The 22,787-nt window shown below is 38.2% G+C and overlaps 1 protein-coding gene across 3 annotated transcripts in view; it reads left to right on the top strand.

Annotated features, from left to right (window-relative positions):
* The first annotated feature begins 93 nt into the window (after window positions 1–93).
* The window catches only part of AMN1 (antagonist of mitotic exit network 1 homolog), a 54,341-nt gene continuing 31,647 nt past the window's right edge, over window positions 94–22,787 (top strand). Inside the window, exons 1-2 of one of the 3 annotated variants that reach the window (XM_086713697.1) lie at window positions 142–257; window positions 12,990–13,141. In XM_086713697.1, coding sequence (XP_086569823.1) covers window positions 13,107–13,141 — 35 coding nt within the window. In that variant the 5' untranslated portion in view covers window positions 142–257; window positions 12,990–13,106. Of the gene's footprint in view, window positions 258–12,989; window positions 13,142–15,248; window positions 15,584–22,787 lie in introns of those variants that run through there. The other 2 variants (XM_086713696.1, XM_025930652.2) reach the window with 2 other exon arrangements.

Genomic DNA, 22,787 nt, shown 5'->3' on the forward strand with positions numbered 1-22,787 from the left:
CGTGCCTCACCGAGTTTAGGGCTACTCTACATTTTATCACCTCCAGCCACTTCTCTTTCCCTCTGTAGTCCCGAGGGTGGCTGCGTCCTGGTCACCGGAAGAAGCCGTGTGACGTCACGAGGGCCTACGCGTCGCGCGGGTGGCAGGAGTTGACGGACGGTCTCTGGCTGCGTTTGGGCGGCCCCGGGACCACGGAAGAGGCTTCCCTGGTCGGCCGCGATGCCTAGCTCGCGGCGGGTCAGTCAGCTCCTGGATCTGTGAGTTCACCCGGTCCCCGCCTCCCCTTCGCCCCGCCCTGTGCTCGCTCTCCCTCCCCGCCCGCTTTCCACCTCTGGACCTCTGAAGAGGGCTCGCTGGTGTTTCTGTTGCTGGGTTCCTGACTTGTCTCCTCGTAGATGACAGTTGTGCCAAGTGTGCTGCTGGGGAGGCTTGCCCCTCTGTCCTCCGCCCCGGGCGCCGCCAGATGGGTGGTGGTCCGAACTCTGTCAGCCTTGACCCTCGATGCTCTGGTAGTTGCTGGCAGTGACCTGTTTCTGAGGAGAGCTGAAAGCCTTGGTAGAACAATAACAACAAAAACACTACATGTGGCTCTCAAAAGCCTTCAGCAGAGTTCCCCCAGTTCCTGTAACTGGGATAGATATTGATTCTTTGAGGCAGCACGGCTCCGTGATTGCGTGACCGCGATTGCTGGGTTCAGCTCCCAGGCTGCCGTTCACCAGCTGCGTGACCACGGAGAGTAACTTAACCTCTGTGCCTGAGTTCTTGATTTATCGAATTAGTGTAACAACAGTACGTATCTCATAGAATTGTAGTAAGGAATAAATTTAACGGATGTAAAGTCCTTTGAAGGATGCCTAGTGTCAAAAGAAATTTCAAAGAACTTTACTTGATAAAAATATTTTAGTGAGGGAGAAACAAGAATCTGAGGCATGTCGTTGCAGAATGACTTATACACTGAGAATGACTATATTGTTTATCCTTCGCAGTGATTGGTTATTACAATGGTTGGTTACTACAATTTAAAAAACCTCAAGGGATTGGTTAAAAGTGGTCGTCTTACACTATTTTAGGAAGATGATTTAAACTTTGTTTATGATTGGGGCGCCTGGGTGGCTCAATCGGTTGAGCCTCCCGACTTCGGCTCAGGTCGTGATCTCACAGTTGGTGGGTTCCAGCCCTGCATCTTGATCTGTGCTGACCGCTTGCTCAGAGCCTGGAGCCTGCTTCAGATTCTGGGTCTCCTTCTTTCTCTGCCCCTCCCCTGCTCACACTTTGTCTCACTCTGTTTCTCAAAAATAAATGTTTTAAAAAAATTTTTTTAAATAAGCTTTGTTTATGATTATCAGAGGGATTTACAAGAAATAACCTGCTAAATTTCACTTTGTTCGTGAAATAAACCAGATTTAGCTTCACTTATGTGACCTAACTGGTTGGGTCTGCTTAGGGAATTTTCAAGCATGGTCTCTTTTATTTTATTTTATTTTATTTTATTTTATTTTATTTTATTTTATATTTTATTTTATTTTATTTTATTTTATTTTATTTTATTTTAATTTTTTTATTTTATTTTAAAAATTATCCCCTTGGGGTCATTCCCTCAGAAAGCTGAAAGTGTGAGCCGATATACTGTTACTGTATACCCATTGACGTATGCCCAATATACTGTATACCCATTGATGTAGTCATTGGGCTGTATGGTCATGTAGTTGCCATTACCAACAGTTGCATAGTCATTGAAGACATGGGCAGTGGGACCACTGAGTTCTTTGAGTTGTGTAATCCTGATGGCTATCATTTGGTGTGTGAGTGGCTGCCGAAAGGCATTTAAAACTCTTGAGAGGATACAGTGCACTAGTGTTAAAAGGTGGGGGAGGGACAGTAAAGTATCCTCCAGACTGAGTAGGCACTTGGAAGCAGAAAAATGAAGCCAGCCTCTCCATTACTGTTTACACAGACTTTTATTCAGGGTGACCTACTGACAAAGGGGAGCCAGTGGATAGATGATCCTGTGGTAGAGCCCCTCCCTAAGGAATGTGGTGAAAACCTCAAGGGAAGGCAACCTGGCTATGTGTGTGTACGTGACATTCCTCACGACTTTGTAACATAGACCGCCCAATCAGACTGTATGTCTATATGTCACCATTTATGGGAGACAAAGAAGTAGAAATTGCATAAAAGGCTACCCCCCGCTGTGCTCGGTGCTCAGTTTCTCAGGTACAAACCCATTGAGCCCATGCCGGCACAATGAATAAAGTTGCTTCCTGGAAAGAAAAGCCTGAGTGTCTTGACTCTCTGTGTGGACCTCGGTCCCATTACAATCCAGGTGCTATGCAGCTATTCTCCACCCAGTCCAAACCTTAACTTACAGCTTTTATAGAGCAAAGGGCATTATGGTGCAAAGTGTAGTTATCTAAAGTGGCGCCATCTATTCGAGATCATCTCTCCTGGTTATCTAAAGTGGTGCCTTTTGTGCATCAGTCATCACTACTAGTTATCTAAAGTGGTACCTTCTGTGTACCACTTTAGAGAAGATCAGAGCAAGCCTTTCTGCATTCCAGTCAGGGCATACTCTAACCTCCAAGGGGCTTGGAACATACAGCTCCAAGGGAGGTCATTGCAAGAGCAGAAACAAGATGGAGGGCCAAAGATGGAGTCAGTGTTGTCAGCGCTGCTACAGCTAGGGATGTTAATATGATGACTATGAGATGGAAATTCAAAAATTCTGGGAGAGATTCCCAGGAGCCAAGGTTTAACCCACTAAGTAAATCAGTGGAAGAAGCATCACCTATCTGATGAAAGATTGACATCGGATCTTTAAGATCTTTTAAATTAGGGGTAATAATTCCTAATTTATTAACGTGGAAACGGGGCACCTGGATAGCTCAATCAGTTAAGTGCCCGACTCTTGATCTCAAGTCAGGTCTTGATCTTGGGGTTGTGAGTTGGAGTCCTGTGTTGGGCTCCACAGTAGGCACGAAGCCTACTTTAAATTTTTTTTTTTTTTTTAAATCCATGGAACCTTTTTTTTTTAACCAGTTACAGCATATGCATCTCCTTGTTAAGTGGTTAGGGTGTCTAAGGCTGTGCAAGAGTTTACAGATTCTTGCTGTAATGGTAGGGATTTTGCAGAAGATAAGATCTCTCCTGAAGAGATTTAACTGTAGTCTTTTGTGAGTATCCTTTCCAATAAACTATGTCTCTAGGAATGTTTTCTTTTGGAATGGATCACATTTTTAAATCTGGTGAAAAGTACATTTCTTAATATTGCATTAGTGCCTTGCCCTATTGAATCATGTTATGATCACCGAAGATAAACATGAGGATGTCTTATTTCAGGAGTGTTATAGGTGCGCTTCCATCTAAGTTACGCCTCTATGGTGTGAGCAATTAGGCATTTCTATTGAAACTAAAGAAAGATACAAATTAACACTTGGAGCAAATTACAAACTCAGTTTCTGAATCTGGAGAGCAACCAGTCAAGAAAATTTCTAGATTTGAGCTCAAAACATCTTTATTTTATTTTGTTTTATTTTCATTTTTTTCAAAACATCTTTAGATAATGGAGTGAGGAGGCAATTTCTATCTGTTGTATTTTCCTGGTTTACAGTTTGAATGATTTTGATGACATCATTGAGTATTTTGGTGAACTCTCTTGAGTGGCCTGAAATAGAAGTAGGCACGAAGGTTGTCTGTACATGATCTGTTGTGGTGATTTCTCTGAAGTTTATATCAAGTTGTCTGACTTTAGGTTGTAGGACTTGAGGAAAAGGGTACTTTTAGTTTTTATTCCAAGTCAGAAGGGTAAGAGAAAATTGGAAAAGTTAGGTTGGAAAGTTGTAGCCAGATGTTGGAGGAAACTAGAAGAATTCAGGATCCAGTCCAGTTTACAGAAAGATAACAAAGCCTCAAAGATAATGAACAGGACTAGAATATAATAACAGGTACACTATAGTTTTCTATTGAAACATAATTTTTCTCTCTATAACCACTTTGTTTTTACCAAAGATAATCATAATAAGACCAATTTATTTGTAAAATGAATCTGGTCCCATTAAATTCAGCTCATTATTTATATAAGTGCAGCACAGTAGTTACTTTATGCACATTTTCAAAAATGATATTCAAGTCCAAGCTTTGGTAATCCAAGGGTCTTTGTTTGCTCCACAAATCCAATGTTAGTTTCTTAAAAACTGTCTGGTAATAAGAAATCTCAGATTAGATCTTTAAACACCCCTTTAGGCCAAGAAGTCAAGCTAATGGGTTGTCCAATTGTGTTCTGTTACAAAGAGAGCAAATTCTGATTGAATTTGTGCTAATACCTACACTGCCATGAAAATAAGAATACTCAATACTCAATAAGAGTTCTTTTGTCTTAACTCTGAAGGGATCAGGTAGAGAGAACAAGATAAATGTTTAATTTTTGTTCTCAAAAGTTTACCACATTGTTATGTTATATAGTTTTTATTTTATTTTATTTTATTTTATTTTATTTTATTTTATTTTATTTATTTTATTTTAGAGAGAGGTAGAGGAAAAGAGAGAGAGAGAATCTTAGGTTCCATGCTCAGCAAAGAGCCTGACACAGGGCTCCCTCCCAAGACCCTGGGATCATGACCTGAGCCAAAATCAGGAATCAGATGCTCAACCACCTGAGCCACCCAGGCTCCCCAGTTATATAGTAGTTTAAAAGAAAACAGAAAGGGGGTTCTTTAAATTTGGAAAGCAAAACATTAAAGAACCAGCAATGCTTCAAACAATGTCATAAAAATGATAATCATCTCTATTAGTTGGTTTAGTCCCATGTAATCAATTATTTTTTTCTTGCTCTTGGGTTAGCAGTTTTATGAATCAATCAGTTTCTCCATTAGCATGCTAGAAATTCTTACCCAGTTAAGTGGTATGATCTTAAAATTATCAGAAACTTGTATTCTACAGTATTTGTCAGGGTCTTTTCCATGAATTTCCTTGAAGACAAAGCATTTTGGCCTGCAGTTGGTTATAAATGCTTTCATAGATGATTCAGTGTATAATAATAGCTGTTTGTAAATGACAAAAGATAAAAATAGCCTTTGTTACAGCTCACTACAAAAAAAAAAAAATGATATGATTGACTGCTAAGTTTGGCTATTTTTGTGGTATACAACATTTAAAAATGATTAGAACTATGACTGATAACATTATATCAGGGCATATCAGATTCCTAGGAATTTCATGCAATTTCTGGAACACTTATATTAATAACATGTATCCATACAAATACAATCTAAGAAGGTTAAGCATCCGCTTTACTTGATAATGTTTTCCATGCAATTTCACATTTAAAAAGCCTATAGTTTAATGTCTCCCTTTTTATAAGAAGAGAAAAAAAACTTCAAGATCTTTAGGAACCCTGAAAGTTAGCTCAAAGTCAAAAAGACTTAATTTAGAATTTGATTTTGCAAAGTTTGTAAAAAATGCCAAAAGGTTTAAAACACTTGATTAAATAGGATCACAAGTCATTGTGAAATAATACTTAGTTATCTATTCAACCAAAGTGACAAAAAGATTTCAAAAGCAAATATAGAAAGTACATAGTTTTAAAAAAGTACCTTAGCTCTTTTAATATTGAAAAGACTGTTTTCCTAAGCAATCAAAAACCTGATAAAGACAAACTGAAACACAGGAAATTACTTTAATAAGACACAGAATCTTTGTTTCCTAGACAAAATACACAAAGGTAAAGAAAAACCTTTCATAATCCCTTATTAGGAGCAGACTAACAACCTAAGAAAATTTGTTCTTTTACAGAGAAAATTAAACTGCGGTTTTGTGTCAGTATATTATTCAGCTCAGTTTTGGAAATCTTTGTAAATAAATCCATTGAATTTTAGCTAACTTTGACCATGCAACATGAAATTTCTTTACAAGCTTTTTGCAACTTTCTGTATTCATTTAGATTTTTGTTTTATTCCTTTTTTCTTTCTCATTTTACTTTAAGACAAAATTACTTTTTTTCCTAATAAAAACACATCCTATATTCTTTGCTTACTCTTACAAAAAACACATCCCATTCTCCTCTCATACTTTGTGTACAAAGTTGTTTTCTTTCACTCTTGTTTTTAGGAGGCTTATTTTTATATATGGATTATAAGTTTTAACCATTATTAATCTTTATTTTCCAGTGAAAACTAGGACAGGAAGTTGTGAACTGCCTGGCATATATCAGCATCCTGTAGTAGGTTAGCAAATTTATGAATATTTAATTATAAAAAATATACTTTTGGGGCACCTGGGTGGCGCAGTCAGTTAAGCGTCCGACTTCAGCCAGGTAACGATCTCACGGTCCGTGACTTCGAGCCCCGCGTCGGGCTCTGGGCTGATGGCTCAGAGCCTGGAGCCTGTTTCCGATTCTGTGTCTCCCTCTCTCTCTGCCCCTCCCCCGTTCATGCTCTGTCTCTCTCTGCCCAAAAATAAAAATAAACGTTGAAAAAAAAAATTTAAAAAAATATATATATATATACTTTTTAGAGACATGTGCTTCTTCATAGTACATTTTTTTTTTAATTTTTTTTTTCAACGTTTATTTATTTTTGGGACAGAGAGAGACAGAGCATGAACGGGGGAGGGGCAGAGAGAGAGGGAGACACAGAATCGGAAACAGGCTCCAGGCTCCGAGCCACCAGCCCAGAGCCCGACGCGGGGCTCGAACTCACGGACCGCGAGATCGTGACCTGGCTGAAGTCGGACGCTTAACCGACTGCGCCACCCAGGCGCCCCCATAGTACATTTTTTTAATGCAGCAAAAGGCCACATTAAAATAGATCCAAATATCTTTTGTCTCATAAAAATTAAGCAGCCAAAAGTAAATAAACTTAATCATATGTTTAGCAATTAATATTTCAGTATATTAGCTTGTTATTGAATGATCTACATATTTAACAAATACCCATCATCTAATGTAATCTACTTAATTTGTTTTTAATAATCATATTTGTATTAAACATTAAACACTTAACTAGCATCTTAAGTTTTTCTTGCTTACAAATTTAAAACTATTTTAAAGTTTGTTTATTTGAGAGAGAGAGAGAGCAGGGAAGGGACAGAGAGAGAGGGAAAGAGAGACAATCCCAAGCAGGCTCCTCACTCTCAGCCCAGAGCCCAGCGTGGGGCTTGAACCCACAAACCATGAAATCTTGACCTGAGCCAAAATCAAGAGTCAAACCCTTAACCAACTGAGCCACCCAGGCACCCCTTGCTTACAAACTTTATAACAGAGATAGCACCAGCATATCTGACTAGTAAACTCAGGTAGAAAAGATTGTATATTTGCATTGTGTTTAATGTTGACTACTGTGAAGACATGCCTATTTTTATTAAACCAACACATTTAAATTATTTCTTTTTTTTTAACTTTATTTATTTTGAGAGAAAGGGGGGGTGCAGAGAGAGTAGGGAGGAGAGAATTCCAAGGAGGCTCTACGCTATCAGTGCAGACCCAATGTGGGACTTGATCCTACAAACTGTGAGATCATGACCTGAGCTGAAACCAAGAGTCAGACGCCTAACCAACTGAGCCACCCAGGCACCCCTAAACTATTTCTGAAGCTTTTATAATTCAAGATTCTCCAGATCATATGAACTTGAAAAGCATTTCGGTTAGTTTATATTTCTGAGAGTTTTAAGAATCCTTAAACTTATATAAGCACTTATTTTTCTTTAAGCTAATTAAATAGAGCTCTTTTTGAAATCACATATACATAACATACATACATATATACATACATATACATTAGTATACAGACAGTTGTAAACAGATCTTGTAGCTTTCATTTAAAAATTTTAGCTGTATGTCAGGTACAACAATACAAAACTCAAAAGAATAGTTGGACCCAAATTGTGTTTTTGGCTGATGGGATAAGGTTATGTGCTGCAATGACTTAAGCTTTTACCACACATTTTTCATTTGCTGTAAGAATTCTCTAGAGAAGCTATTTTTGGAATCATTTTGTCTTTTAGAAGCTTTGACATACCAACCAATGAATGCATTTATTGCCTTTAAGAAATTTGGGATCCTCTTTTTTTAAAGATGCCCCTAACGTGGGCTATTTTATCTAAATTAAAGATTTTCCCAAAATGGTCACTGCAGTTCCAATTATTCTTCGTAAAGTTTACCCATTTTTCTAAAAAGGTATAAGATCCTGATCTGAGCTTTGGACCAGATGGAACCCATCTTTGCCTTAGATTCCCTAAGAAAACTTAATTATCAGGGCTCCTGTTTTTCAACAGTTATTCCAAAGTAGAGGGAATCACACATTCCCCCCTCTTTTGAACAGAATATCATCACTTACTGAAAAGCTTCAACAAGTGTTGCTCGGTAAAATCAGAGGAGTCAACACAAAGGGAGTGGAGTTTAGATCTGAGGAAGATTTTCCCTGGAGTCCCATGGTTGGCAAGAAAGCAGTGTGCATTGGGCTCCATGGATGCTGGCACCTAATTACTCACTGGCCTAGGAGCTCATCAGGAGTAATCTTTACATCCCACTTTTGACACCAAAAACTTTCAAAAGAAAATTCAGAGATTTTTAGTTGATATGAATGTTTTACTGAGTGAGAAACAAACTGTTAGTGAACAGGGAGACTTCAAAAATGGTTAGAATCTCGAGATGTGGTCATAGGATGGCTCATAAAGTGAGAATGAGGAAGTTTTTTAATCTTTACAATGATTGGTTATTACAAGGGGAGTTTACACAGTATGGAGGTTTTTCAAAAAATTAAAAATAGGATTGCTGGATGATCCAATAATTTCACTACTGGGTATTTCCCCGAAGAATATGAAAACGCTAATTCAAAAAGATATATACACCCCTATGTTTATTGCAGTACTGTTTACAATAGCCAAATTATAGAAGCAACCCAAGTGTCTATTGAGAGGTGAATAGACAAAGAAGATGTGATACACACACACACACACACACACACACACACACACACACACTCACACACTGGAATATTATTCAGCCATAAAAATGAATGAAATCTTGCCATTTGCAACAACATGAGTGAAGCTAGAAAATGTAATACTAAGTGAAAGAAGTCAGAGAAAGACAAATACCATATCATTTCACTCATGTGTAATTTAATAAACAAAACAAGCAAAATAAGAGAGAGAGAGAAGGAGAGACAAACCAAGAATCAGACTCTTAACTATAGAGAACTGATGATTACCAGAGGGGAGGTGGGTGTAGACATGGGTGAAATAGGTAATGGAGATTAAAGAGTGCACTTAACATGATGAGCACTGAGCAATGCATAGAATTATTGAATCATTATTTTATACACTTGAAGCTAATATTACACTGTATGTTATGTATACTGGAATTAAAATTTTTAAAAATTAGAGTTTACATATAGAAGGGGATTGGTTAAAAGTGATTCTTTATACCATTTTAGAAAGGTGGTTTATTTATGATTATCAGAGACATTTACAAGAAATAACCTAGGTTAAGTTTCTCTTACATTCATGATATAAGCTGGATTAAATTTCACTTATATGACCTGACTGGTTTTGTCTGCTTGAAGAATTTTTAAGCCTGGTCTGCATGTTATTTTAACCCTAGCGAGTAGTAAATACTACTAAGTGTTATTTATTGTTATTAATTATTTCACTGAAATATATGCTGGAAGTTGTAGTTACAATAGCAATTATTTCTCTCTGGGAGTTTTCAGTCTGTTAATATTACATTAAAAAATTGCCACTGGGGCGCCTGGGTGGCACAGTCGGTTGAGCGTCCGACTTCAGCCAGGTCACGATCTCGCGGTCCGTGAGTTCGAGCCCCGCGTCAGGCTCTGGGCTGATGGCTCAGAGCCTGGAGCCTGTTTCCGATTCTGTGTCTCCCTCTCTCTCTGCCCCTCCCCCGTTCATGCTCTGTCTCTCTCTGTCCCAAAAATAAATAAATGTTGAAAAAAAAAAATTTTTTTAATAAAAAATAAATAAATAAATAAATAAAAAATTGCCATGTAAAAATTAAGGCTGAGGAGAACAATTATCTTTATCTGCTGAATGCTATTGAAATCAATGCTTTTGAATTGATATTTACATTACATCTCATTACATTACATCTCAATCCACAGTCACTTGTTTTAAATGTTTTTTTACATGTTTATTTATTTTTGAGAGAGACAGAGCACGAGAGGGGGAGGGGCAGACAGAGAAGGAGACACAGAATCCAAAGCAGGCTCCAGGCTCTGAGCTGTCAGCACAGAGTACAACACAGGACCCAAACTCACGAACCATGAGATCACGATTTCAGCTGAAGTTGGGCGCTTAACCAGCTAAGCCACACAAGCACCCCTCACAGTCACTTTTTGTAAAAGACAAATCTGTTGACTCTCCTTTGTATAACTCAGGCTTGTGTAGAGTCCTGAGAAAAGTATTTGCTTTCATTCTTGGCTTTAACTTTATACCTGATCCAAATAAGATTTTCTTTCTGTCAGTAAAGACAGAGAAATAGTTAAGAGTGCAAGTTATGAAGACAGATGAAAGCCTAGCTATCTTCCTGTCTTTTAATTCCTGCCTTTGTATTGAAGATTCCCTGAGGCATCCATATAAATGATCCTCTGAACTTCTGTGGCCAGAATCAAGTCTTTTATCTCTTCACAGCCACAGTTCCTTATTTTTAGGAGTTGCTCAATATTCAGTTAAGCATGTATTTAGCATATGAAGCACTATGCTGATTATTATGACAAATATCTAGCGTAAAAGAGGTACAGTTTTATGGGGCAAGCATAAGGCAAGTATATAAATAACTATAATATTGGTAGAATAATAGCACAAAAGAGAGATTAACAAAGAATTTTGAAATTTCTGATGAGAAGAATATACAAGACTAGGAGAAGGCTTTGTAAAGAGGGTTGTATTTGAAGGTTGGTAGCATCTGACGTTTGCAAATGGGAGGAAAAACGTCTAAGAAGGAGTGGAATAATAAGGGCAAAGGCTTGACAAGCAGGAGTTAGAAATATGTGAGAAGACCAGACAGTAGTATTTCAATTTGGCTAGAGAATACAATGTGAATAGCAGAGCAGTAAGACATAAAGCTGATAATTAGAAGTGGAACTTTGGGGATCAAAATGATATTAGACTGTTTAATTTCGTAGCAGTAGGGGTCTGTAAAAGGTTTTGGAACTGTACTGGGTGTAGAGAGAGATTTGCATTAGGGAGAAGTTGGGAATAAAGAGACAATTAGGAAACTGTTGCAAAATCTTGGAAAGAGGTAAGGAGTGCCCAAACTAGGAGACATGTATGAAGATGTTCATTGCAGAATTCCATTGTGGAGAATTGGAATGTCCATTGCTGGGAGAGGTGCCTTCAAGTATTATGAAGCTGTTAGGAAAGTGAAGAGTACATGAATATATATTCAAATGGATGGAGCTTTAAAATGTAGTGCTTAGTGAGCAAAGAGGAAACAGAATAAAACATGGTAAGAAAAACTATCTAGGGGCACCTGGGTGGCTCAGTTGGTTGAGTGTCTGACTTCGCCTCAGGTCATGATTTCACAGTTTGTGAGTTCACACCCTGCATCAGGCTCTCAGCTGCCAGCACAGAGCCCGCCTCAGATCCTCCATCCCCACCTCTCTCTGCCCCTCCCCCACTTGGTCTCTTTCTCTCTAAATATAAAATAAAAAAAGAAAAACCATCTAGAAATTGGAAGTAAAGTAAAAAGATGACCACATGACCTTCACTGTCATACTAGGGTGTTGTCCCCCATGTAAGGGTCCATATATGCCTTGAGAATCATATTTGCAAATCCTTTGGGGACAAGGTATGTTCAGGCTGGCACTTGGTGAGCAGTAAGCTATTTCTGGATTGTAATGAGGAGCTTGATCCAGAATAGCAATCAACCCTTTTACTAAGTGCACTGTTTGTCCAGAGGATGGGACTTCTCCATGAAAGAAACTGCTTGGTTACATCCTTGCATGAGCTCCTAATCTCACTGACTAGCATTTTGAACAGCACTGCCTTAGAGAATCCTTTGGATCTGGGAAGTGGTGAATAATTTTGAATAGAAGGACCAAGAAAAAAGAAAAAGCAAAAATTACTCTAAAGTTTTCAGCGTTCTTGACCAGGAGAATTGTGATATTAGATAACTGTGGAGAAGTAGGTGTCTTATGAGAAAAATGAATCCAAATATCCAGTAGAAACATCAAACAAGCAGACTGAAATATTAGGACTAAATTTCTAATAAATGGTAGATGAAGCCATATTAAATTTATGAGAGAGAATATGGGGAGAAGAAAAGGAAGCTAAGGACGAAATTTTGTGCAACACTCATATCAGTAGACCATTTTGCCAAAAATCATTTCTTTGTTACATTACTTCACCATATAACTGATGGTTATATTAATAAGTTTAAGTATAAAATGTAGAGCAATTCATATTGAATGAGAGATCTATCCACCGCCCCCCCCCCTTTTTGTCAATAACTTTTAAAGATTTTGTTAAGTTCTAGCTGGCCAGTTTTCATTTTGTATTGAGAACTTAGACCACCTATGTCAACTGTTGGGACTGAGAACTGAGATTGCTTAACGTCAATATAACTTTTTGCTCCAGGAAATTTTTGCAATCAGTTTATCTAAACAAATGTTTGGTTATTAGGGCAAACATTTTGATTGTTAGAGCAAACATTATGTTTATCAGGATAGATTGTTTCATCGGGGCTTACTTTGAGAACCTGTGTCATGTCCATCAGTCTTATACTATTATGTTACAAATTTTGTCTCATCCTAACCCATTCCCCATCTTGGAGGGAGAATCCCAAATGTACTCTTACACAGCTTTCCCCTATTGAGACATTACCCAGACCCTGTTAAACCCTTGCTGCAGTAAATTTAATAAACTTTCTTTGACCAACAGACTTTTAGATAGTTTTTGTGAGCCATTTAGTAATTCTCATAGCAGCATTTTTCAAAATACTAAATTGTTTCTGTCCCAACTCCCTTATGTTGCTGCTGGAGGGAACTGGAGCAGAAAGAGGAAACCGTTTACTGTGGGGAATACGTGGCACAGGCTGCACAGCTAAGCTCAGAGAAGAGGACCCTAAAGGCCAAGATGACAAAGACTGAGGAAGAGACATGGGGAGCAAAAAAAGATGGCACCATGGAAAAAAGTTTAAAATATAGCTGAAATCTGCTTAAGGAAAATATAAGGGGAGTGACTGTCAGTGTAGAATTTGATTTTACCTGTCTTATATATAAACAAATACATTTTTAGCCTGGTCTTGTTTCATGGATACTGGTAGAAGAACAAAGTCTCCTAGGTCAAAGGCACAAAGGACTTTATTATTCATTGCACAGCAAGCAACATGAGCATTCGCATGTTTATGTCACTTCCTCTTGACCTCCAAGATGCACAGATGCAACACAAAGGGCTCAGATGGATGCCAACACAAACAATGGGTTGCATTCCAGGAGAGAAACACAGCCCAAATGAATGTCTACTCAAGCAACGAGTTACATTACAGAAAAGAAACACTGAATTTAGGGACTCTGCCAATGTATAGTAAGCAGTAAGCAACCTCTTTGTCCTGGAAGGAGATATTACTTTATGGCACAGGTCTGCTTATTATAAACACAACTCTGTGGATGGCCCGGATAAAGCATATCAGGGCTGTGTATTCTTGTCATTCCCAGCAAGACTGGTAAGATGATGAAAAACCCATAAAGAACTGCCTTTCCTAACATTCCACTTTTTGGTCCTACCATCTTGGCTTCTGACAAATCATCACATGAGTATGATACTTTTTCAGCCACACTGATTAATTTGATCAGCAGAGGCTAGGACCAAATGTAATGAGTTTGTAAAATACAACATTTAACTGAGTCTATTAATAGAGCTCCAAGAAGCAGGGTGAGGTCAACCTGCAATATTGACCTCAGCTGTGTTCCCAGGAGCCCAGACTCAGCTGTGAATAAATCCCAAGGGAAACCGGTAGGTCTTAGGCAAGAGGTAGTATAAGCCCAGGATAGTATCCATTATGACCTGCACAAGGAAATTGAAGCTTACCTGTTAATCTTTAGTGATATGGTCAGTAATTATGGGGATAGTAGATGAGCCAAAAAGAAACCCTCAACCCAAATGAGAGATATTCCATGGCCTATTCTTCTCTACATACAACCATATAAACCAAAGAGACACAGGTCACTCTAGTCTGGATTTATTGTTAAACTCGATTTGGATCACTATGACATCGTTTTGCTTCTGCCATCTGGGCAGTGTTGCTGAGTAACTGCAACCTTCCTTATAATACACAGAAGTTCAGGGCCACCCATATCCACAGACATTTTTCTGTTACTGCACATGGACAGAGATAAGAAACCCAGCAGCAGATCAAATTGACAGCTACAGCTGCTGCTTGCCTCAGGTGGATCATAAAATTGCTTTCGCTGGAGGTGGAGAAAGCAACAATTTTTTAAAAATATTATTTTGGGTGACAGCACAGATTGCTGTAAATGGGGAGAACATTTGCTACCAGATCGCAAGGAGTCTCCTCATATCTCCAGACCAGGCCCACAGAACCTTTCTTCTTCCTCTTCCATAAAACTATGTTTCCATCAGTATCCAATTCTCATCACAATATTGTTAGATCTAGGATTTGATTTTACTTGATTAGACTATTACTGTTTCATGGATACTGGCAGAAGACCTACGATTTCTGGGCTAGAGACAAAGGACTGTGTTACAGCACAGCAAGCAGCACAAGCAGTTTGCCTCAGTTACCCTTCTCCCCCAAATCCCATGAGGATGACACAGAGGTCTCAGATGGATACCTGCACAGTGGGTGTATTACAGGAAGAAAAACACTGAGTGTTTTTTGTATCACACAAAAACAATTGTGTGATACAATTTTATAACAAGCAGTAAGCAAGCTTTCCTTTGGGTTGGAGGGAGATGATACCTCATCTCTCAGTTTAGTTTGCTGCAAACACAACCCCCTTGAGAAATGCTCCAAATAAAGAGCGGTTGGGACCTTACATTCATGGCATACCTATGGAAGTATGAAAGATTGAACTGTGAACACCAGCCACAAGTAGGAAAACTATCTCTCACCTCAATTTTTAACACAATTTAGCAAATTTATGTATTTTTAAAAATACATGAATGTCTCTCTCTCTCTCTCTCTTTCTCTCTCTCTCTCGCACACACACACACCATTTCTTTCCAAGAATTGTTGTAGAATTAATGGAGATAGAAAGAACTTTTACTGAAAAGTAAGCAAACTTAAAGTGAACAGTTTATTTTAAAAGAACCCAAGTACATATTTAAAAGAAAAGGAGTCACCATATTTCTTATTAATGGCATACAGGTATTTGTTAAATGGATGTGAACATTGATGATATTTGGAAGACTTACAAAAGGCAGCATGAGAAGCTCCAAGAATATGTCCCCCAGTAAAATAAGCATAAAAGTTGAAAATTATAAAAACAACTGCCTCAAGTCTCCAGACAGCTTCCTAAGGGTATACAGCAAATGAAGAAACATTCATTCAAGATAATCTTTTAAAACTCAGTAAGAACAAGAGTCTGGCATTAGAACTATAACTCCACTCCAGGTGGGTATGGCCAAGGTGATGGGGTTACCTCTCCCCCCAGCTCCTACTCAGAGGCCTCAGTGTTTTCCTGGGAAGGACAGGATGCCAGCATTTATCATCACACTCCACCCCAGATACTTGTGCACAGGCTAAATTATGGGTGAGTATGGTCAGTGATTGGGGGATTGCTACCTCCACCTAGCCCCCACTTATCGGGCAGCTCATTTGTGGGTGGAGGTTCCATCCTAAACGAGACAAGCCAGGAAGACCAGAAGCTAATTCCCAGCACCCTGCTCCTAGAGTAGGGGTTTCACTCAGATGAAAGTATATCATCATCCTTGTTCCCAGTTCTGAAATTCTGGCTTAAAGATTTTTCCCAGGAAGAAAGACAGACTGCAAAACACAGAACTCCAAAGCTGTCAAGAAAATGACTTTATTTGAAACAGAGGGTGGGGGGAGTTTAAATAAAAGTAATTACAAAGAGCCTGAGAGCTTCATGTGAGATGCAAGCTAAACCATAGGCCAGGAAGTTTACCAGAGAGAACCGGGGAAAGGAACATATAACAAGAGCCTGCCTGGGGTCAGAACAAGCCTTAAACACTGACCTCTGAAACTAATCCTACAAAGGAGTCCAAAATGAATTGGATGACATTATGGAGCAATTTATACCCCATGCATTGTTGAAAACATTAGAGTAATCGATCTGTAATGAGTGAAGGCTGACAGCGGGTGTGATACTAATACAGACTTAAAATAATCAGAGAGAGAGATAGTCAAAGAGACCCCTACTACAACCGCTGACATCCCAGGGTAACAATGCTTACGTCCAAGTCGTGCCCACTAAGGAGCAAATCAGAGGTTGCATACAGTCAGGAAAATAGCCTTAGTCCAGTCATGTCACTAAACAAACAAGTAAATAATCACAAATCTGTGGCATCAATATCCAGAGTTACTGTATTATAGTATCTAGACTATGCTGTTTTTGAAAAAAAAAAAAAAATTGCAAGACAAAGAAACAGAAACTGTGACCCATACACAGAGAAAAAAAATAGGCAAAAGAAACTGCCTTTGAGAGGACCCAGGTGTTGGACTTAGCGAGGGCTTCAAAGAAAGTATTATAAATGTGTTCAAAGAACTAAGGGAAGTCATATTAAGAAGTAAAGGAGAAAACTACTTGGCAGTTCCTCAAGAAGTTAAACATAGAATTACCATATTACCCAGCTTCCACTCCTAGGTATATACCTAATAGTACTGAAACTAGGTACTCAAACAAATACTTATACACATATATTCATAGTAGCAGTATTCACAATAGCCAAAAAGTGGAAACAACTAAATGTCCATCACCAATGAATCAATAAACAAAATGTGGGGATGCCTAGCTCATTCAGTAGGGCACAGGACTCTCAATCTCGGGACTGTAAATTCTCTACCCACGATGGTGTAGAGATTACTTCAAAATAAAATCTTAAAAAAAAAAAAAAAAAAAGCAATCCCTATCAAAATAACACCAGCATTCTTCACAGAGGTAGAACAGACAATCCTAAAGTTTGTATGGAACCAGAAAAGACCCCAAATAGCCAAAGCAATCTTGAAAAAGAAAACCAAAGCTGGAGGCATCACAATCCCAGACTTCACACTGTATTACAAAGCTGTAATCAAGGCACAAAAATAGACACTCAGGTCAATGGAACAGAATAGAGAACCCAGAAATGGACCCACAACCATATGGCCAACTAATCTTTGACAAAGCAGGAAAGAATATCCAATGGAATAAGACAGTCTCTTCAAGTGGTGCTGGGAAAACTGGACAGTGACATGCAGAAGAATGAACCTGGACTACTTTCTCACACCATACACAAAAATAAACTCAAAATGGATGAAAGACCTAAATGTAAGACAGGAAGCCATCAAAATCCTCAAGGAGAAAGCAGGCAAAAACCTCTTTGATCTTGGCCAACTTTTTACTCAACATGTCTCCAGAAGCAAGGGAAACAAAAGCAAAAATGGAACTATTGGGACCTCATCAAAATAAACTGACAGCAAAGGAAACAATAAGCAAAAACAACAAACTAAAAGGCAACGAACGGAATGGGAGAAGATATTTGCAAATGACATATCAGATAAAGGGTTAGTATCCAAAATCTATAAAGAACTTATCAAACTCAACACCCAAAAAACAAATAATCCGGTGAAGAAATGGGCAAAAGACATGAATAGACACTTCTCCAAAGAAGACATCCAGATGGCCAACCGACACATGAAAACATGCTCAACCTCACTCATCATTAGGGAAATACAAATCAAAACCACATGAGATACCACCTTATACCTGTCAGAATGGCTAACATTAACAACTCAGGCAACAACAGATATTGGTGAGGATGCAAAGAAAGAGGATCTCTTTTGCATTGCTGGTAGGAAGGCAAACTGGTGCAGCCACTCTGGAAAACAGTATGGAGGTTCCTCAAAAACTTAAAAATAGAACTACCCTACAACACAGCAATTTCACTGCTAGGCATTTATCCAAGGGATACAGGTGTGCTGTTTTGAAGGGGCACATGTGCCCCAATGTTTATAGCAGCTCTATCGACAATAGCCAAAATATGGAAAGAGCCCAAATGTCCATCGATGGATGAATGGGTAAAGAAGATGTGGTATATATATATATATACCATGGAGTATTACTCAGCAATCAAAAAGAATGAAATCTTGTCATTTGCAACTACGTGGATGGAACTAGAGGGTATCATGCTAAGCGAAATTAGTCAGTCTGAGAAAGACAAATATCATATGACTTCACTCATGAGGACTTTAAGATACAAAACAGATGGACATAAGGGAAGGGAAGCAAAAATAAAAAACAGGGAGGGGGACAAAACATAAGAGACTCTTAAATATAGAGAACAGAGGATTGCTGGAGGGGTCATGGGAGGGGGGATGGGCTAAATGGGTAAAGGGCATTAAGGAATCCTCAGATTGAATAACAATCTAAATTCCTTTTCATGTTTCATAATAGCTGATATATTGGACTACATCCTGTCTGTCTAAATGAGACTGACTAGTCCTCCTCCCCCCCTCCATACTTATTCACAGTTAGCTGAGTCTGGGACTCTGGGGGGCACTGTTGAGGTCATTACTGCAGATTGGCCTTATCTTACTATTTAGAATACTATTGATAGTAGCCTTAATTAAATGCTTTAAGAGACAAATTGAACAGATTTGGTTTCTCCCTTTGTTGGTCAAATTAGAGTAGCTGACTGAGTGGTGTACTTATATAAATATTTGAGTTCAGCCAAGAACATGTTGGGTGGATGTTGGGAGAGGCAATCTGCCATGAACCTACTGGTTATGCCAAGAATGTAAGGCTTTGACTACTCTTTACCTAGGGCATTTCTCAAATGTGTTTTTGCAGCAAATACTGTCTCCTTCCAAAAAAAAAAAAAAAATGCAAACTTGCTTCAGTTTACCATAAAAGTTGTGAATCACCCAAGCTCGTTGTTTTTCTCAAGCATTCATCTGGGCCCTACCTATATTACACGGTAGGACTTAGAGGGCATGAAGAGCCAGCATAAATGTGAAGCTCTGACTACTGCTCTTGTCATGTGTAATAAAGTCCTTTTTCTTTGACTCAGGAATCTATCTTCTGCTAGCACTCATGAAATGGTAGTAGGCTAACTTGCAAGCTTGTAAGTGGGGGAAATTCTCAGACTCTGCATAGTTCTTGACAACTGCAAAATTCAATTCCAGGTAGTTTTTAAGTCAAAAAGTGAAAAGCCGGGGTGCCTGGCTGGCTCATTCAGCAGAGCATGATCTCAGGGTTGTGAGTTCAAGCCCCACATTGGGCACAGAGATTATTTAATTAAAAAAAATTTTTTTTAAGTGAAAGATAAAACAACACATTTAGTTAATTTTTCCTAGAAGAAAGCATAGCAGATTGGCTTCATGAACTTAGGACAGTGAAAGAGTTCATAAACAGAATGCAAAAGAAACTTGCCATAAAGAAAACATTAGACTATACTTCAACATAAGACATGGGAAAGAGAGTGAAAAGGCAGTCCACAGAATGGGAGAATATAATTGCCACATATATAACCAACAGAAAGCTCATGTCCAGAATGGAAGAGGAACTCCTACATGTCAGTAAGTAAAATGTAGACCCAAAAGAAAACTGGGCAAGCTACTTGAACAGATACTCCACGAGAGACTATCCAAATGAACAATAAAGAAATGAAAACATGCTCAAATTAATTCATAATAAGGGGTTGCAATTTTTTTAATGTTTTTTTTATTTATTTTTGACAGAGAGAGAGAGAGACAGAGAGCCTGAGCAGGGGAGGGGCAGAGAGAGAGGGAGACACAGAATCCAAAGCAAACCCCAGGCTCTGAGCTGTCAGCACAGAGCCCAACGCTGGGCTGCGAGATCATGACTTGAGCCAAAGTTGGATGCTCAACCAACTGAGCCACCCAGGCGCCCCAATAAGGGGTTGCAATTTAAAGTCACATTGCATTGCTGCCATATATTCATAAATTGGCTACAATTAAAAAGACTGATAATGCCATGCTGACAAGGATATGGATTCCAGGAACTTTCACTAATTGAAGATAGGAATCAGTACAATCACTTCTGAAGACTGTTTGGCATGAAGCTAAACATATGCATACCCTATGAGCCAGCAATTCCACTTGTAGACATATACTTGATTAAAACAGGCACATGTGGGGCGCCTGGGTGGCGCAGTCGGTTAAGCGTCCGACTTCAGCCAGGTCATGATCTCGCGGTCCGTGAGTTCGAGCCCCGCGTCAGGCTCTGGGCTGATGGCTCAGAGCCTGGAGCCTGTTTCCGATTCTGTGTCTCCCTCTCTCTCTGCCCCTCCCCCGTTCAAGCTCTGTCTCTCTCTGTCCCCCAAAAAATAAATAAACGTTAAAAAAACAAAACAAAACAAAAAACAGGCACACGTGCACCAAAAGACCTGTCCAAGAGCATTCATATGAATATAATTTATAATAGTAAATTATAAACCACCCAAATGTTCGCTGACAATAGAAAAGACAAATTGTTCAAACAATGGAATAGTATACAGTATTAAAAATGGACTTGAACAAACTCAAAATTAAAATCAACTTGGGACACCTGGGTGGCTCAGTCAGTTGAGAGTCCAACTTCAGCTCGGGTCATGATCTCACAGTCCATGTGTTCGAGCCCCACGTCGGGCTCTGTGCTGACAGCTCAGAGCCTGGAGCCTGTTTGAGATTCTGTGTCTCCCTCTCTCTGCCCCTTCCCTGCTCATGCTCTGTCTTTCTCTGTGTCTCAAAAATGAATAAACTTTAAGAAACAATTTTTTAAATCAACTATAGCTACCTGCAACAATGCAGATGAATCTTGTAAACATGTTAGCCAAAGAAGCCAAAGAAAAATGGTAGAACAATGTTAAAACCAGACTGAATACAATCTAATGTGAAAAACATTAATGTGGATAGAGAAATTACTTACTGAGGAAAGGAATATTCTAGAAGAAGAAGAAATAATGATCATGAATTTGCAACTAACACCAAAGTCTTATTAAAAGGAATGTCATCACATACAAAGACAATTGACACATTCAGCCATGGTAGGAAATTTAATATACTACATTTTACAATTATAGAAAACAATACTCTGTTATTTACACACATATACTTTAGTAGTAAAAATATAATAAAATCATGGACAGAAACTGTTTTAAAAGCTGTTTAAAAAAAAAAAACTTCATGGTTGTGGTTGCCTCTACCAAGGGCAATAAAGAGTAAACCTATGTAGGTGTACAAAGGAGGCTTTAATTTTATCTGAAATGTTTTATGTCTTAAAGATATTTGACACAATATGATAAATAATAAATTTTAAAATTCTAGATTTATGATGCAAGGATTTTATATCATTCTATTTTATTTTTATGTATTTAAATTTTTTCATTATAAAACAGTAATGTACAAAAAGCAAAAACTAGTGGAAATGAAAGTAACTTCATACGGGATTAATCACTGGATTCTACTCCTGAAATAGTTATTGTACTATATGCTAACTAACTTGGATGTAAATTACAAAATAAATAAATAAAATAAAATATCCCCCCCCCCCAAAAAAAAGAAAGTAACTTGATTTCAAAATACAAGCATTGTATTGTAAACTAAGAATTCTACAAATTTAGTAGAAAAAATAAGAACGTAGATGAGTTGGGGCGGCTGGGTGGCTCAGTTGGTTAGGCATCATGCTCGGCTCAGGTCATGATCTCATGGTTCACGGGTTTCAGCCTCACATCGGGCTCCGTGCTGACAGCTCAGAGCCTGCAGCCTGCTTCAGATTTTGTGTCTGCCTCTCTCTCTGCTCCTCCCCCACTCGTGCTCTGTTTCTCTCTGTCTTAAAAATAAAAATAAACATAAAAAAAAGAATATAGAAGAATTAATACTATCCATAAACAATCATATATGTCCACATAATATATTTGTGTGCATACACATATACATACATGGAGAGATATAGTTAGACAAACATGCATAATGGAGAGAACATTACATCTCTTAGAGAACATACATTCTCTAAATGTTTATAGAGCAAATACAAATTCAGTCATATATTTGGCCACAAAAACAACTCTTACAAATTTAAGTCAAAAAATAGTAAAATAGGCAAAGGATATGAATAGACAATTTAGAGAAATAGGCTATCCAGGTAGCCAATAGGTTCATGAAAAGATGTCAAATTTATAGTAAATAGAGAAATGCAAATTAAAGTAATAATGTACCACTTTTCACACATAAGATTTTCCAACATTGAAGAGTAGGTAGACTTTTAAAGCAGTGGTGAGTGAAAAACTAGATAAATCTATGACAAATACCACATATATAAATTAGAAATACAAGCATGTTAAAAGGACACATACATCAAAAGGGTACATACTAGACATTAGATTCCTGGATGATGGAGGATGTGATTGGGAAATGGAGATAATGGAAATGAAAAATTAAGTAAAATAAACCTATTTCCTGAGGGATGTAGAGAAATAGGGTAGATATAATAAATATGAAGTGTTATAGACTTTCTAGAAAACAATCTGACAGCATATGTTAACATGTCCTAGAAGCAGTGGAATATCATATATAGGAGAATGACTAAATAAATCATCCACACTGTGAAATGTTATATAGCCATGAAAGGAGCATTAGAACTATACTTGATGCTTTGAAG

The sequence above is a fragment of the Puma concolor genome, chromosome B4, assembly GCF_028749965.1.
Source record: "Puma concolor isolate L17-30 chromosome B4, mPumCon1.1.hap2, whole genome shotgun sequence".
Taxonomy (NCBI): domain Eukaryota; kingdom Metazoa; phylum Chordata; class Mammalia; order Carnivora; family Felidae; genus Puma; species Puma concolor.